Consider the following 18,025-nt stretch of genomic DNA (forward strand, 5'->3'; position numbering starts at 1 on the left):
TAACCACTAAGGGTATTTTCTCAGCAAATTATGCTTACGCTATCTTTGCTTTAATTCTGAGAAAATCCATTTCAGAAGAAGAAATGGCTGGGATTAGAGGGATCAATGGATGAGTAATGGATATGGAGTGCTGAATATGCATGTCCCACTGCCCTACGCCAGATAAGAATGGCAAGGGTTAATACAAGAAGTTTGTCCTGCAGTGAAACCATGAGCTAGATCTTCTTTCATTGCAATGCATTCATGAAACTTAAGCAGGAAAGGTCAGAACGGAATGACAGTAAGACAAAGTGGACAAAGCTTGGTGCATATCAGAGGGCAGCACTGTGTGGTCAACAGCAAGAGGCTAGTGGGAAATGTCTTCTGCAATGATGTGCAGCTGCTGGTTTCTTTCAGGAATAGTGGAAGAATACCAGCTCCCATATCACGACCTTGTCCCCAGTGACCCCTCCTACGAGGACATGAGGGAGATTGTGTGCATCAAAAGGCTACGTCCTTCATTCCCCAACAGATGGAGCAGCGATGAGGTACCATCCTTTAAAACACAGCTTTGTTGCTTAACAGGACATGGGCTCAAATTCCTAATATTTTTAATCAGAATGAGTAAGTGACATTGACCTAGTTCTGTGTCATTTTGAGTAAGGAAGAACTTCACTGCTGGTGCAACCAGGCCTAGGAAGGAAAGTGATGTCCTCAGGGATGCCCACTGAAGCTGCAGGTGCTGAAAGCCCCATGGGCTGCTGCCTGTCCACCAGATCACGTAGTGACAGCAGGCTCTATGTGGACCTTTCTAGTCTCTCTGTATTCTTCTAGTGCTCATTTTGCTTTCTCTTCCCAGCATTAATAACAATTCAGTGGCTAACCAAACATTTTGAAAGATAAATTATTTCTTAGTGCTGAGTGCACTGATGGTATACGTGGTGTACTGGCTGCAATTTCAGTGGGTACTGCTACAAGGAATGTGATTCCTACGATTTTTACCTTAAAAAAAAGAAAAATAATAATAAAATTTCTTCTGTTTAGTCAAAATCAAGTGAGCATACAGATTTTCTGTGATCACAGGTGTACAGTCCTGGAAACCTGATTTTAGCATGATTTTACATTAGCATTAGTGCATGATATTATGTTTCATACTTAAGGTATTAATACGCAATGGTAGCACTATATCCAGGCTGCACAGAAGAGCAGCCTTTATGTCTTAGAGAAGCAGCACTTCTTTGCACTGTAGTAAGGTCTACTGATGCAGCCTTTCAGAAGAGATGTAGGACTCACAGAGTTCTTTCCAGAGTCAAATCTGGATGTAAGGGGAGTAGAGGAGAACCTGAACAGTCCCCACTGAGAGTCTGTAATGAAGCAACATTGTGCTGGTGGAATCAGAGACAAACTGTTGATGTACCAAACTTGCTGACTGCAAAAGCGATTCTATGGAGGGGTCATTAATCACATTAATTGGTACAGCTTCATGCTATAAGGTCTTCTACAATCACAGAAGAAAGCTGTCATTTGGGAACAGCACCCTTTAGATGAATGTTTTGAAGGCAGATGAACATTTGAGGTTATGCAAGTTGTGAATAATTTGGGAATGTGAGGGAAAAGTAAAACAGCCTCTCTGGGTGACTTGTGCCACAGCCTGTGGGAAGGTGTGTCCAGGAATGCAGCCTCATGGCAGCTGCTGAGCCTTCAGGCAGGGCGGTCACACCAGAGGGTACATGTTTGGTGTCTATCTCTAGGAGGGCTTTAGTGTGTTTGGAAGGAGGTGCTAGGTGCAGGGCAAGGCTATGTGGTCCTTTTGAAAGCCAGCATCTATGTCTCTTGGCTGCCTTAGAACAGACTTCCCTTTAGTTGACCACCAGCTGCAGTCTCATCTTCTACTGATTTCCCTTCCATTTCCCCTCACAGTGCCTGCGGCAGATGGGGAAGCTCATGATGGAGTGCTGGGCCCATAACCCTGCATCCCGGCTCACAGCCCTACGAGTCAAAAAAACACTTGCCAAAATGTCAGAGTCGCAGGACATTAAGCTCTGATGGAGCAAAAACAGCTCCTTCTCGTGAAGACCCATGGAAACAGACTTTCTCTTGCAGGCAGAAGTCATGGAGAGGTGCTGATAAGTACCCTGAGTGCAGTCATATTTAAGAGCAACTGTTTGTTTGACAGCTTTGAGGAGACTGTTCTTGGCAAAATCAGCTGAATTTTGGCATGCAAGGTTGGGAGAGGCTTATCTGCCCTTGTTTACACAGGGATATACAGTTTTAGTAACTGGTTTAAGGTTATGCATGTTGCTTTCCGTGAAAGCCACTTATTATTTTATTATTATTGTTATTATTATTATTTTGATTGTTTTAAAAGATACTGCTTTAAATTTTATGAAAATAAAACCTTTGGTTAGAAGTTAAAAAGATGTATATTGTTACATTAAAAGAAGAAAAAAAAAGGATGAAACTGTGCTGAAGATGTAAGCAAAGCGACTTTCTCATTTATAATGAAACTCTTGCACTCCAGCATTTAGAAAAAGAGAGGGTCTGAGCACCTCGGAGAAGCTACAGTGGAAATCATCCTGAAAGCCACCTCCCTGGCATCGTCCCACAGCCCTGTGCACGTTGGGGGACTGTCCTGGCGCAGAGAGAGCCTGGTTACATCTCTACTATATTGGATGTGGGAGGCAGAATTCTTGCAGGTGCCTCCCTCTGGGGAGGTTGCATCTCATTTAGGATCACCCGAAGCCGTTGGGACACAGCTCCAGCATGATGCTGGGACACCTCGTGGCAGCTGTCATCTCACTGAGGGGTTGATTCTTAGCGTTCATCCCAAAGCCCCTCTTCACTCCTAGCATCACCAGGCACCAGCTGGAATGCTGCAGCAGATATGCATTTAAGACCATACTTTTAAGGCACCACACATCGATGAGCATTTTGACATGAAATTATTGCTCATTTTGATGGCTTTTCAGCAGCCTTGAAGCCTGCACACTAGCGACAGTTTCCACCACCAACCTGGGACTGCATAGCATCTCACTGGTAAGAGTTCTTAGAGGAGAAGAGCCTCAGGAAACACAGTTATCTCTCTCCCTTCCTCCGTCCTACAGCTGCAGCAGTTACTGCAATGTAAAAACTGAAGAGGAAATGAGAGGCAACAGGACAACAGAATTTTCCCTATGAAGTATTTTTCTATGGAAAGGCCTCTGCTCTTCATCAGATGATCAAAGCTGAGCTGTATAGGAGCTACCATTTTACACTTTATTTTATTATTTTTTTTTGCCCTCCCATGTCCTGTTTCACATGGTAGTGTTCTGTTTAATTTTGGAATAGATCCTTACAAATACTGCTTTGATTATGCTAAAACTATGTCAGAAGTAAAATAATTGCCACATTGGATTTATCCTTAGCATTTATGTAATGCTATCTTTTTTCCCTTTTTGGACAAAACTGATTTATTTGCAGTAGGTAGGTAAATATAATTGGGGTTTAGCTTCAAGGATCCCTGAAGGTATTTCTAGTTTGAAAAAATTACCATTTAATTCTTTCAGGCTAATGGAGAAACGTGTGTGAGATTCAAGAGAAACAGCGAGACCTGCATGATTATAGGTGTTAAAGTTTAATCAGAGGATTTTCATTAATTAGAGTGGGTTTTTTTTGCTTTTTTTTTTTTTTTTAATTTTTTGCTTTGCAGTTTCCCTGCCTGTACCCAAAAATACCAAGCAACACAAAAAGAAAATCTCTGCAAACTAACAGTAAGCCAAATCCAGCCCCAGAGGGGGAATGCTGGATTCCACTGTCTTTAATAAATAGAATACTTGCATCAATGAGACCTGAGTTTGCTGCTCTCTTTGAGTGCCTTATTTGAAGGTTTGTGGTCAAAAAAATTACCTTTTTGTGTTAGGGACTTGACTCATAGAGTTTCCACATTAATTCATTTTACCTTTTGCCTTCGTGCCCTTTGCCTTATGAAACAAACACAGTCCCAAAGGGGCTTGGAATTTTTTGCCCTGACAAAGAGAATGGGTCCTGCTATGGCTGGTGAGGGTGTAAAACTCATGGAAACAGGGACACTGTTCTGATTTTCATAGCAGTAGGTGGTAGACTTGGCTGGTCCCACACATGGCACCTGCAAATCCAGTCCTTGCAGGTCCTGGGTAAGCAGTCATGCAGCAGGAAACCTCTCTCCTGCTCTGTTGTGTTTTCCTCAAATATGTTTTTTTCCCCTTTAATTTAATGATGATTTATTTCCCCAAAAGTGTTTTGGAGGGGGTTTTGCTGGCTGGTGCCTCCTGCCAATGATTTGCTGGACACAATGGCTCTCTGAGACATGTGCTGTCAGTGTGCTGTGAAAGTGTGCTTGTTCTCTGAACAAGTCTTATTTTTTCAGTCCAGAAGAGATCTGAGATACTGGTTGATAGGTTACATAAAGTGTCTATGTTAAGTGTTCAAGTTAATGTTTAGGGCTTTATATATATATATATATATATACATATATATATATATATATTCAGCTGGGTGTCTGGAATAACTCCAGTATGTGGATTAAGAGTAAAATATTATGGATGGTAAAGCACTAAATAAAACATAATATTTATTTATGAAAATGCATAACTGACAAATCACTGCAACGGTGCTATTTAGGAAAATAAATATATATATATGTGTATATATAAATGTGGAGACACACACCTGAGAAAGCAGAGGGTCTGCGTTTATGTGAGTAACTGCTCATTTTCTTCTTAGACCCAAAAGGCTGAATTTTCCCCCTTGAATTTCCTACCCACTATAATCAATGACACTATAAAGGTGTATTCCTAAGACCTGAAAATGGCTTAAGGCAAGCTTGGAAGTCATTTCTTTTAGCACAGTGACATTTGAGTTGCTGGCTGCAAGGTTGACTTTATGCAATACTCTAAATGAAGTTATTACGGTTTTAAGGTGCCCAGTGACACATCTTAGTACATTTATTTTACCATTTATAGATGTACAATGGCATTTCCAGATTTGGTAGTTTCACAGCACGCGTTGATTTGGGCTTGGAAGTCAGTGGTAAAATTAATTGGGGTTTTAATGCCTTCAGGTTTGGTAATCCAGTTTTCTAATGGGGAAGGTTTAGTTTAGTGACTTACTGGCATAGACAAGATGGCACAGGGAGACGAGGGAAAAAATAGAACAAAGAGGAAGAGAGAGATGCCATCTAGCAACTGCTATCCTTTCTCTAGCATACAGTTATTTCTATTAAAGAAAAGGTTGATGTAAAGACTAAGAAACTAATTTGTGTTCTTTTTTGAGAACCAGTGCCTTATTAAACCTGTAAATACTGTAATTAGAAAGCCTGGGGAACACACTGTTCTGTTGTATTTGTTCAAATTGTATATGGATGTTTTAACATTCCCCCAAATAAAATTGTTTCCATCTCCCCATGAAAGAGATTGCTTTTTATTTCTATTTACTTTTCATGTATTTGAAAAGCACTACGTTTGAGTTTCATTTCACTGGTTAGATTGTTTTGACCGTGACACGTTTTATTTATTTATTTATATAAGATTTTTCCATCTGAGCAAAGAAGTCAACAGTAAGATGTGTGTGTTTCCATTGGCTTTAAAAAAATAAAAATGATAAAAATGCATCACCCCTTTCACAACCTGGTGAATAGAGAAGTAGTAATTAAGTGTTATCATTAATAGAGCAGTCACTTGCGTTTTGTGGCTGATTATGGAAATTTATAGAAACTTGGCATTTGAATAATCTTATGTGAGCCTCCTCCCTCCTCCCATGCATTCTTCCCCCAGTGTATTTATTAATTATGTCTACTATTTTTAATCGAATGAGGGTGCAGAATGTAATTGTGCACAGGCTTGGTTTCCCAGCCCAGTGGTTCAGCAAAACAAAAAATACAAGTTGCAGCTTCCACATACTGCATCAGCTGAAACACTGCAAAGCTTTGTGCTTAGAGACATCGGACGGTATGTAACTATACATTCAGATAGAAATTTGTATACATATTTATGTCCTGAGCCCTCCTCTCATGCTGCGCTACCATGTTTCAGCATGCATCATTCAGCTCAGTGTTTATGAGCATGTAATTACCTTGCTGGTTATTTTCTGACAGCCTGTGAAGAACATTTCTCTGTTGAGCTGCACTCAGCCCATGCCTCCATGCCGGTATCTCATCCTGTGGTGGCACAGCTGGCTCTGTTCACATGATGTGATCACTGCCATTTGTACTTCCCTACCAGTTCTGCCTATGGGTCGCCATGTTTTTCATATTCAGCTTTGTGGGGTAGTACCAGGCTCCATTCTATAATTTTTTTTCTCTGTGCTAGTTTCCTGGCTATTATTTAGCCTTGGACCTTGTTTCTTGTATCTTCTGCAGTTCAAGTGATGCTGGGACTGTCCTGCTTCCGTTCATGCTTGCCAATCATGCTACTGACCCCTGCTGATAGTGAAAGGAGAGTTGAAGTTCCACCTACAAATGCAGAAACACTTGGAGCAGAGCTCTCAGGAGTCTCAGGAATAACCTAGAGATGGGTTACCTTCCTGAAAAGTGCCAGAGGATAAGGAGGAAGCTGCTTGGACAATGGAAAGGTTGTGGGCTACAGTAGTCCCAGCCTGCAGGCATGCCAAAAAAACACAGAAATCTCATGTTCAGCAGCACACGGATTGGACAAGATGGCAAAGAAAGGAGCTTGTCTTCTGTAAAAGCCAAATATGTAAGGAGAAAACTGAATGAGAAATCTGACAGACACCGCAGTGACTTGTGTCTGGGTGTCTTTCTTTCACAGAAATAAGTCCTGCCTGCAGCTTGGTTTTCTTTAGCTGCAGGACCACTGAGTGTTCAGAATTACCGGACAAGAAATTATTCTTTGTGTCCCTTGGGATAGAGATCTCCATTTGTGTCATAGCTCCAAGTCATGTCATATATAACCTCTCTCTAACAGAATAGATAATCATTAGATGAAACAAAAAAGGCAGGAGACAGTGGGCAGAGGTTGCCTGCATCCTGTTTTTAGCAGAGGAGCCACCCCCCAATGGAGGCCTCATGGTGATTCTCTTCCCTTGCAGATCATGTGTATGAGAACTGCTGAGACACGGCCTGAACCACTGATTGAGCACCTGGGGAAAGGATCCAGTTGGCCCTGAGAGCACAGGTGAAGGCAGTTCACCCATGTAACTGGAAGGGGTGGAGCCTGGCTGCACCTCTCTTAGACCTCATTTAAGGGCTGACTGCCACTGGGGAAGGATCTCCTGTTGGAGATCCCTCCTTGGTGAAGCTTTCCCCTGTGAACCTGGAATCTGCTGATGTGGGTGAGCAATCTTCTTCCCATCCTTTATAGCACCTTCCTATCGTGCTGGTCCTTCTGTCATCACACCTTTGTTGTAATGCGTTTCCCAGTGTATTGATCTGTCTAATTGCTATACCACAGCACACCCCAGTGGTATCCCACATGGGCAGGGCAGCCTGAGCAGCTGGCACCTGGCCACCTTCGTTGCTCACATCAGGAATAGCAATAGGAGGAAAATAAAAGAAAACAAAAATAGTAAACACAAAAGCTTGCTGTAATCCAAGCACAGGGCAGGCTAATTATTATAATGGTGTGCCTTTTTTCCCCGCTGGTATTCAGGATCCAGCAAATGTGGCACAGAAGCTTACTGCCACTTTCTCAGCGTTTGGGCTGTTCTGGGCTGTGTTCTGCTTTTTTTCACCCAGGCCATGACAAGTAGGGCAGGCTCCTCAGTCCCAGCTGACTTACAGCATGCAGCTGGCAGCCTCAGGGGACCATTCCTCACCAGCACCCCATAGAGGGGCAGCCCCAAATGGCCATCTCAGCCATACACCTGATGATGTGTTTTCTCCAACTGTTGCTTTTTGCCACCTTTGGCTGTGGCAGTAAAATGTTGCCTCAGAAGAACTGCCCAAAGTGATTCTTCCCCAGGTCTCTGACTGTTCTCTGTGGGGAGATGGGCCTGAAGTGAGAGCTGGTGTACTGAATGATATAGTGAAAGAAAAGCTGCAGCACAAGGAGATTTTTATGCACAGAAGCATTTCTTTTGAGTAGGTGGCTGCTGTTGTTTTAATTAAACTAAATTAAAGGCCCCTTCTTCCTTCTGAGCTACCAGGAACTAAACAATTGAACACAAGGTAGCGGTGTATTTTTTTTCCAGTTGCTTATAAATATAATTTATTACCTGTTTAAAAATTCTTTCTTACACTTTGTACATGTCAGGCTGACAGAATAAATGCAGGCATTTACAAACAGAAGGAAGGAAAAAAAGGGAGGGGGGTAAGAGGCACACTCAGAACTAGTAAACCACACCTCCACTGTACAGCAATACAAATAATGCAATGGCTAGCACTTCTCCGGTAGTAAGTCTTTAGAAAAGGAGTTGCATAGAAGATACAGCAATAGGGAAGTCAAAACCAAAATACTTCTCCATGTCTGAATAGCAAAGAAAACAAATCCCACAAACTCTGGCAGAGCTGCAAAGGTGAGAATTGTGAACAGGAGGAAGGAACATTATACATCTCCTCGGCCTGGATCACACAGGGCCCATAAGAAATGGGCCCCTCCTTTGACACTTTATGAAGGTACAAAAGTAAGTGAAGTAGTTCATACTTTATAAAGGTACAGCCTTTGCATTTTCTCTCTTGGACATTAACGAACAGAACATATGTTACCAAATAAGTTGACCACACAGATATGCCAAAATGGTTATGCCATGACTTCTCAACTGTGTTATGCACTCTGCTTTGACGTACAGTATTGGCTCACTCTTTGGGCACTGCTTTTTGCAAAGCAGACCTGTAAGATTGATGAGAGAAGACTGTTTTGTGTCTCATTCTTTCTAATTTTATTTACTTTCCAGGCTGATTTTGCTTTTATTCTTGTTGTTTAAGCTCTTAAATATAATGACAAGTTGTAGCAAGAGCCAGCTGGCAGCAACCAAAGAGGCTGTGCAAGCTTTTCTCATCTATGGGCTATTGTCCTACCAGCTGCAAGCTGGCAGCTGGAGACCAGCATGCAAGCCTCTGAGGGGCACCCTACTGCTGTAGGATGTCCCTGAGAGATCATAGGTGACATTCCGCTTCTTCAGGCCATCCAGAAGCTATGTGCTTGCCATGTCTACAGGATGCTCTTGGAGAAAAGGCCAGACCCAGGGTGTGGTACACACAGCCATTAATTTCTTTGATAATGGTCAAAGAGACTCAAACACTATTAAATATACTTAACTAGCATCACAGAAAATGTGGGATACCTATTCAGTGATAGAGGTTAGTGGGAACTCTGAGTTATCACTGCTTTTTTATACAGTCAGTGCTTATCAAAGGACTTTCAGATAAAGGGATTTTCAGAATTCAGGGAGCATGTGCCAAGCTTAAATAAAGAACAAGTAGGTAAACAAATGGAATGATTCTCTTTCAAGCAAGGAGCTTGACCTACTAAACTTGAGAGCTCAATTCTGTGGATTTGGTTCAAGCCCAACTCTACTTCTGCATCAGTTTTTAAACAACTGTTGGCTCTTGCAGTGCTGCCTATCATCTGACCTTGCAGTGATGGTACAGCACTGAATTTTCACTTTCACCTTCACCTTCCCAAGCAAAAGTTGGTTGTAAGAGGATGCCTATGACTAACGTAAGAGCTAAAAGCCTCCCACGCTAGATTTCCTTTCTCTTTTCTGAGTATGTGTGTGTACGTATGTATGTATATACACACACTTTGTATTACTGTGAAAATCCCACCTCAAAGAATGTCAGAGATGCATCCTTCAGCATTTGAAAGTCTGCCATGTAGCTCAGTTTAAAAACTCAAGCTTTCACATACAAGCTAGGAATGAATTATGGTGGTGACCCCAAAGTCAATACCTCGTTGGAGCCCCTCTGGAAGGAGGGGCAAGGGTTTGGTTTTAATTCACAACCCACTCATATCTTTGTACTGCCTGATTAAGCAAGCCAGCCTGCAAACAATTAGTCATTCTGGGGCCAGACAAGAGCCCAAGCAATACCTGAAAAGACTTCTGAACACTCAGGAAGATAGTTTACAAAGTTCCCTTGGCACAGGAGCAAAAACTCAACAGTATCATCTTGTTTAAAATTAACCTCTGGGCTGTGGTACCTACTTGGCTAGAGCATACAAGAGTCTAAAGGTTCCCCCCCACCCCTTCCCCATACCACCCCACCCCCAAAACAAGAAGAAATGGAGAACCAAAAAGAAACTATTTTAGGTAGCAATACAAGACATTAGGACTGTCCACAATGATGGGCTTACAGCATGTAAATAGATTTATTCTATATGTAAGCAACAGAAATAGCAAAAAAACCCAAGCAACAGACATGTTTTGCTCTGTGTGCATCCCAGACTCCAACATGTCTCATGACTGTCTGCATTTCTGCCAATTATTTGGAAAAAAAGAGCCTGAGTCTCCCAGAGAAGCGAATCTTGACTCAAGACTTGTCTCACGACTTTCAGGATTCAATAGAACAGCTCTTAGGTCTTGCACTGTTCAGCATGATGCAAGGGATCAGCTATGAGTAATTTGAAAACAACAACAACAACAACAAAAAAAAAGCAAAAGAAACCCCGAACGACTTACCCCATACACTGACAGCCACCTTTACAAGAACACAACACAAGAAGAACTGAAGAAAATCAGGTGAAAAGGACTGTCTCCAACAGCACTTCTAAGTCAGAAATCAAAGATTTTCCTTGAAGTCAGTAGGAATTTTATATATATTTATATAATATATATATTATTCATATCACTAGCAATCAGCGTGTACTTAACAAAGAGGTGGTATGAAGAGCAGCAAAACTGATACAGCACGTGGTGGACAACTGAAAGGATAAGCACTTTAAAAGGTAGCAATAACTGGAGGGTAAGAAGCCTGCAGCCATTTCCAAAAACAAATGCGTTCACCTGACATAAAATGTTAGAATCATAGAATTGCTCAGGTTGGAAAAGACCTTAAAGATCATCGAATCCAACCACAACCTAACCAAACTACTCTAACTCTAACAACCCTCTGCTAAATCATGTCCCTGAGCAAATGTTACAGTGATCTCTAAGCATTTGCTCTATCTGCCAAACTGAGCTCAAGCGATGGGACAGCCTTTTTCCGGGTGGTGTTTCTCCAGCTAACAGAGCAGTGTGGCCTTCCCCTCAGGGCGCTGCCCCACAAGATGGCAGTGTGCCCACGCCGCACGGCCTTCCACACAACATGGCATCACCGGCAGCCAGCTGGCCTTGCTGCCCACCCTCCTCCTGTGGGGGATGCCACGGGGTCTACTCCCTTGCTGCACAGTTTGCCACCAGGCTCTGCCTCAGAGACTAGGAGAAATTAAAAAAAAAGAGCAAGAAAAGAGCTTTAGTTGGAGTGGGAGCTCACATCAGCAGTGGTGGCAATGAGGTGTGGATCCGTGGAAGAAACAAAAGGCAGCTCACACACTGCCTGAAAAGGCAGATGGAGAACTGAACAGAGAAACTGTCCCATTTGTGACCGCAGCGTTTTGAACAGTCCGGATGGAAGAAGACCAGCTCCATCTCCTGGTGACGGTGATGCCACTGACCTGTCAGGCAGCGATATCCTTCACTGCCATCCATTGTGGATCCTCTTCCCTCTCAATAAATCCCCTTACAGCAAAACAGTAGAAGGATAATACCCCAAATTCAGAATATTTGAAGAATATTATTCATCTATTTTTCCTGAAGAGGATAGTGAAAGGGTAGGTCAAATAGTTCACATGGAAAGAAGTCCTGAAGTGAACCAGAAAACTGAGGCGCTTCCTCACAAGGCCCCGTGAGAAGAGTGCATGCATTTCACATCTATCAAGAGCCCGCAGCTGGGAGTACAAGTGAGCCTAGATGTGCGCTAAGAAAGACAGGTAAAAGAGGAAGGAGCTGAAAGAAAGTCAAGGTCATGCGCCTGCCCTGGGAAAGGAATTCCACAGGAAGAACGTACGGGAAGGGTGAAGACACGTACATCACATACAACTACTTACACCTGAAAATGAAACAGGAGGGAGGAAAGCTAAGACCTACAGCTCTAAGGTGGGTAAAGAACACAGGAAAAGGGCAGAGCTGTAAGCCTTGGTCAAAGCCTCATGAAGCCAAAAGCAAGATTTCCATTAGCATTGCAGAGTGCAACGTAAGAAACAAGACGGTTGGTTGTGAAAACGATGCCCTCGGCATTTCCATGTTCTGGGAAGTACAGAGAGAATTACACAGGCAAAATGTGTAACTTTGAACTGATAATGAAAGTTAAAATTTATGTCCTCAAGTCCCTGGATTTGACTGGAAGTCTGATTTGCATACTGCTGGCTAACCGCTGAGAAAATGAGTGCTTTGTGATCACTACTCGGTGTATAAAGAAAGCACCACTGGTGTCAGAGAGCTGAGAAATTAAAGAAAAAGTCCCAAGCCCATGAAAATGTCAAATGGGAAAAAGGTCAGATGACATTTTCCTTTAATTTTGACCAATGACATTTTCAAAGTTACCTTTAAAGGCACACTTTTGAAAGCCTTGGGTAAAACACACAAAAACAAAGCAAAGCAAAACAAAACAAAACCAAAAGAACTCAAGTCTGAGGAAGAGCACTAAGTGGGAATATATGCAGGCGTGGAGGTGGCTGTTGGTGCACAATAGCAATAACCAGGGCCTGGTCTAAACCTGTAGCTGATGGGATGGAAAAGAAAGCATTCTTTGTATCAGGAACAGCAGACAAACAGGACTGTAAGTTAAACCACTGCAATCTTGTGTGCTGTGTTGTATTGAAAGGTCAGTCTTTTCACAGAGCAGAAAATGGAATAGGCTTGCAGTGACAACTGATAAAAACAGTAGTCAGGTCCTTTTGCCAAGTTCCCATTCCACCGGCTTGCAGCAGCCAAGAGGGGCATAGCAGAAGGCCAAATGCAGCCCGCAGGCTAGCAGGGACCTGCAACACACTGCCCATGCTGCAGTGTGAGGGGGTGCAGAGAGGGGCTGCAGGCAAAAATCTGCAAGGCATGGGGTTACCACCTCACCACTCAACACTTGTCACGGCTGCTGGCTTGAGAGGAGAGAAGGAGATGTGCTGAGTGAGCCTCACATCAGGTAGTCAGCATCAGTGTCTCCATACGCTTGCAATTATTCTTCTGAATCAGTGGGCTCTATTTATTTGGCCTGGGAGACTGGATAGCACTGGCCAAGTCACTGCAGGCACCTAAGAACGAGATTGCTTCTTGGAGTACTAGCAGACCAGGCAGATGCCAAACATCCCCACTAGGTGCAGAACACTGTGAAGTGTTTTCAGTGAAGCATTACCAGTTTTTATACTCTCCTTGCATCAAGCATTAAGCACAGCAAGGCCAACCCTTCTGTGCTAGCAGAGGACTCTGGAGGGATGGCTGGAGAAGGGAAGGACAGACAGTATATAGAGGAAAGCTTCTCAGAAGACCTTCAGGAAGGGGATAATAGGTTCAATAAAAATGGGAACAACTTATCCTGCTGCTGACAAAACTACAAATAAAGTAATAATGATAATAATAATAATAATTATAATCCTTGCACTAGATACTAATAAGTAAATAACTATCATAGCAAATTCTCTTTTCTTTTTTCAGGTTTTTTCTTTTCTTTTTTCTTCCCCTAACCACTCTGAATTGCATATCCAATCCCACCATATAGCAAGGGGTAGAAGGGGTCCTGTTACGCTTTGAATTGAAAATTGACTCCTACCCTACAGTCCCACTGTCTTACAGCCATTTTCCACCAAGGCTCAGTGGGGCTCCTTTCAGGGAAGGATGGGAATGGTATGTGTGTTCCTGCTTAGCACCCAGAGTACCTGCTTTCTAGATGCATGCCTCTTAAACACTGATTTTTTTGTTTGTTTGTTTTATTTTTACAGGTAGGTCTAGGAAACAGAATAATGACAGGAGGATCATTATGAGACAATCAATGTTCAGAATTGTAGCCAAAATCTGAATTCACCAGAAAACAATAATCTGAAATAGCCACAACCAACTGTCCACAGCCTTGTCTAGAATGGCTTTGAACAAAAAATATAAAGAGCCATGGACAGTCTCCTTACCCCTGTCCAGAATTTGATGTAAACAACATCCATAGAAACTGGGATTGTTAAGAAAGTTTATCCATATATCTGGATAGCAATAAAAAGCGTTTCCTAGGAAACTGTAAAATCCTGTACCAAGCAGTGTACAGCCAAGCCAAGAGGAACATTAGGTTGATTTATATTTTCAAGGTACAACTTTGCATGATTTCTTTTAGATCCTGTGATAATGTACAAGGAGAGCACATGTGAAGGTCAGGGCTGTATATTTTTTCTGTTTGTTTGCTTGCTTTCTTCTCTGAAATGTCTCTTGTGTAACTCATTGGTCTGGGTTTTCATTTCAAATGCTTGCAATAACAGGGCATTACCGCTCCCTGCGTCTGTCCTTCCTGTTCACGCCAAGGCTGCATCAGTAATTTCCTTCTGCTGCCAAAGAAACAACGGTTTCATGTCGTCCCATTTCTTCCAGCACTGCTGCCAGCATGCTCAGGTTGCCATCAGGGAAATTCTGGGCTTCCCAGAGATCCAGGATCACCCCAGTGGGACTCGACTTCGTAGCAAAATAATTTAGGTACCTGCAAAGCAAAAAGGAGATTTGTTTCTTTGAGCTGCATGAATTCAGAATTCTAGACCATCCCTAACACCAGTCAGGGTGCTCATCTACTATGTGATCAATCTGAGCAGTCTGAAGGTACATCTTCTGTCACTCATCTCAGCAAGATTTTCCTGAAGCCCCTTTGCACCTACCTCCAAGGGGCTTTGCATTCCCAGCAAGTGCGTTACCCTTCTCACCTGTCCAATTTCAGCTTGTGGGCCAGCATCCTCCAATCATGGCCCCGGGTCTGGGGTGCATCCAGGCTGCTGCAGAGCTTCTGCCTTATTGGGAGGGGGATGCTGAAAGCGTTGGGCCCAACTATCGTTGTGATGCTGCCTGCTGAATCCATGATGGGATAATCAATGCCAGTGGGTTCCTGATGTTGGAAAGAAGGCAAAAGACAAAATAAAATACATTAGTTTTGTTGCTGGGTGCAAAAGCATTCACAGAAGTGTATCCTCTAAAAGTCAGTGCTTTTACTTGCATGCATTAAAAGAGCAGCAGCCTTCTGTCAATCAAGCATTTATATTAGCTGGAAAAGAGCCAGCTCTAGGTAGATACCAGACTTTTGGTTGCCTTATCTTTGCGGATGAAGATTACTATGGCTGGACTACATTGTGCCCAGCTTAACTAATCGCTTTCTTTAAATAAATATCAAGCACTTTGTCACATTTCAGAGCCAATTACTACTTCCAGGGCAGTACTGAGCTCTCCTAGCTTGGGTGAAAAAATAATCTCTCAGAGGTCAGTGAGAGTTGGTTAATTATTTGGGGCAGAAGCCTGGAAAAAAGCAGGAGTGACTTGCTCTCATTCCACATCTCCTGTTTGAATTTCCAATTGCTCTCATTTGCAGTGTGACCAGCCTGAGGTGATGCTGACAGAAGTGAGAAGAACAACTTCATCCCTGCCTCTGCTGGAGGGAAGCAAAATACTCATCCTTAAATGTCAATTTATTTGCTCCTCCTTGAGCTGTCTGGTTGTTTCATGTCAAACTGACTGCTGAGAAGGCCTCATAAAACCATATTAAAATCAGGCAATGTCCTGCATTGCAAACTGGTTGCACCAAGCCCACTGCTCCAGGCCACAAGCTGTTGTCTTTGTCCTTCTTCTCATCCAGCAGTATGGGCTGCAGAAGGATTCATATGCTACTGCTGCCACATCCAGGCTCACTGGTGCTGAAGAATCCAACATTCTATTCCAGCCCTTAGCATCCCAAACTCTTTCTGTCCTTCATTTGGGTTGGGCACGTCACTCAGTGTCAACAACAAGGAGCAATTTTGCAACGGGCAGCCTTGATAACCGCAGTATTATTCACTCTTTCTATTCATCCCTGATGGATGGGATCACCGCACAAGACATGAATATTATCCCGTTCCCCCTGAATCTATTACCAGGCCCTATTACATAGAAGCAGCTGAAGATGATTATAGTCTGTATTTGCATTTCATTAAAGTTACTCTCAGTTCTTTCTCTTCTCTGTTAGGTTAAATTAGAGATTACCTCAATGCAGCACTTATTACAGTAATTGTTTATGATACTTGTTTCACCATCTGTCTTTAATGCTGTATACTCCCCAGCTGAAAATGGAGCTCTACACCCAATAACCAAGCAAATGTTATGGGTAATGATGCACATCATCACGGCCCTACAGTACCAGCAACTTTTATCTGTCACCTCCCAGCCTTTCCCCAAACCAGCAGCCACTGATGTCTGGGTGCCACAGAACAGTGCCATAAAAATGCCTCCTCTGCTCTCTCACCTGGCAACCCATTTTCAAAGAGATTTGGAGATGAAATTGAAAGTAAATTAGGAAAGTAAATAATAAATAAATGCAATAAAACATGAGGATGTGTTCTAGGTTTGCTGTCGGATGTAGATTAAATTCCTAAATGCATTTTGTCCAATAGTAGATCTTTGTAAAGATAAAGGAGCAGCCCTTGAGCAGGGTAAAAGCTCATTTACTCTGCTTTTCTGACATATGGGGCTTATAATGTAGTTCTACTCCGTTTCTCTGTTCTGACCTCGCAGCAACTAAGGGATGACAATGAATCACAAAATGAAGACAACACCTGAGATCTAGCAGGCACAAAAGCCACCAACACAAACACTGATGTCAACACTGCTTCATACCTGAGTGTGTCACTTACCCTCAGCTAAAATCTTTCAGCTATGGCAAAGATGCCCCAAAACTTACGATCCTTTTTCTACTGGAAAATGTCAGTCAGCAAAAGAAAAACTGTCAAAAATAATAACTGTGATTTGCAGCAGTAGCAAAGTTGGGGGGACAAGTCTGTTGCAACTAGACCATCTGCTATTCCCTATCCAGGAGCCAGAACCATGTGGTGCTTCATGAGATGTGTTAGGCAATGTTAGGGAAAGAGCTCCGCCATGGAGAAAAACAAATAATCAAGGACACCATTACTGCCCTCCTCCCTCCTTGAAGCAGCGTGCTCCATTCCAGATGACATGGTAGAGAGGAAAAACTAAGGGAAAATGCAAGAAGAGATATAAAGCAACAACTTAATCTCTCTCTTCTGATGATCTCAACAATCAGGAGTAAAATAAGAAGCACAAAAGAGTCAGTGATAGGAAAGGCTGTAACTCCTTAGTCCTCCCATGCTCCCACAGCAATGCCTCTTACCTCTGATACTGAGCAGTTCAGCTGGAAGATCTGCCCTTCTCCTTCGACTTGCCGCACACAGAGTTTGCAGACGAGCTCCAGGGTATTGAGACTGAATCGTTCCAGCGTGAAGGTGCAGTGCAAGTTCCTCTGGCACCCGCTCCAGATGTGGTAAAAAGGAATCTCCTGCAGGAGGAAAGAAAGGAATGGAATAGAGTATAAATATCAGTTATTTTCCATAGTCTCTTCTCAGTTGAGAACTGGCTCAGCATCCACATGGCCCTGAGGAGTAGAACACCTTGTGGGAACAGGGCACTGATGCTATATGACTGGAAACTGCGAGCTCCATGCAACTGCTATTGCAGATAGTCCAAGAAAAAAAGTGTCCACATTCCTACAGCTTGGCAACTGGTTGTCTTCAAACAGTGTGTCACTGGATTTCTTTAAGCCTCTAGGACCCATTGTTTTGTGATGCTCACCTGGTATTTAGCCAGCAGTTTGCTCTTCCAGAGAGAGTGGGCAATGTCATGAATGGATAAGCGCAGGTTGTGGGTACTTCCCTTAAAATGCAAAGTTTTGGGTTCCTCCAACAGCTGCCCACCCATCTGCCGCTCAAGCTGGAGGACCTCCTGCAGTACAGAGAACACAAGAGGAAAGAGGTCAGGCTGCATCGGGACAACACCAAGATGACAGCACTGATCTGCTGGTTCTTGCAGACTGACTACTTTAGAGGCTGTAACTACTTGAGAAAATGCACACAGGTGCTGCATCAAGTTACATTTCCCCATG

General features: G+C 43.0%; 2 protein-coding genes across 10 annotated transcripts in view; one reads left to right on the forward strand and one right to left on the reverse strand.

Annotated features, from left to right (window-relative positions):
• Nucleotides 1-5,404, forward strand: part of BMPR1B (bone morphogenetic protein receptor type 1B) — a 238,763-nt gene extending 233,359 nt beyond the window's left edge. For all 7 annotated transcript variants that reach the window (NM_205132.2, NM_001397879.1, XM_040698737.2 and 4 more), the window contains 2 exons: nt 397-527; nt 1,900-5,404. In NM_205132.2, coding sequence (NP_990463.2) covers nt 397-527; nt 1,900-2,025 — 257 coding nt within the window. In that variant the 3' untranslated portion in view covers nt 2,026-5,404. The remainder of the gene's footprint in view (nt 1-396; nt 528-1,899) is intronic.
• Nucleotides 5,405-8,128: 2,724 nt separating this feature from the next.
• The window catches only part of UNC5C (unc-5 netrin receptor C), a 245,191-nt gene continuing 235,294 nt past the window's right edge, over nt 8,129-18,025 (reverse strand). For 2 of the 3 annotated variants that reach the window (NM_204451.2, NM_001397462.1), the window contains 4 exons: nt 17,716-17,865; nt 17,258-17,422; nt 14,814-14,992; nt 8,131-14,596 (listed from right to left, as the gene is read on the reverse strand). In NM_204451.2, coding sequence (NP_989782.2) covers nt 14,431-14,596; nt 14,814-14,992; nt 17,258-17,422; nt 17,716-17,865 — 660 coding nt within the window. In that variant the 3' untranslated portion in view covers nt 8,131-14,430. Of the gene's footprint in view, nt 14,597-14,813; nt 14,993-17,257; nt 17,423-17,715; nt 17,866-18,025 lie in introns of all 3 variants that reach the window. The other variant, XM_046939857.1, reaches the window with a different exon arrangement.

The sequence above is a fragment of the Gallus gallus genome, chromosome 4 (genome assembly GCF_016699485.2).
Source record: "Gallus gallus isolate bGalGal1 chromosome 4, bGalGal1.mat.broiler.GRCg7b, whole genome shotgun sequence".
In the NCBI taxonomy this organism is placed as follows: Eukaryota; Metazoa; Chordata; class Aves; order Galliformes; family Phasianidae; genus Gallus; species Gallus gallus.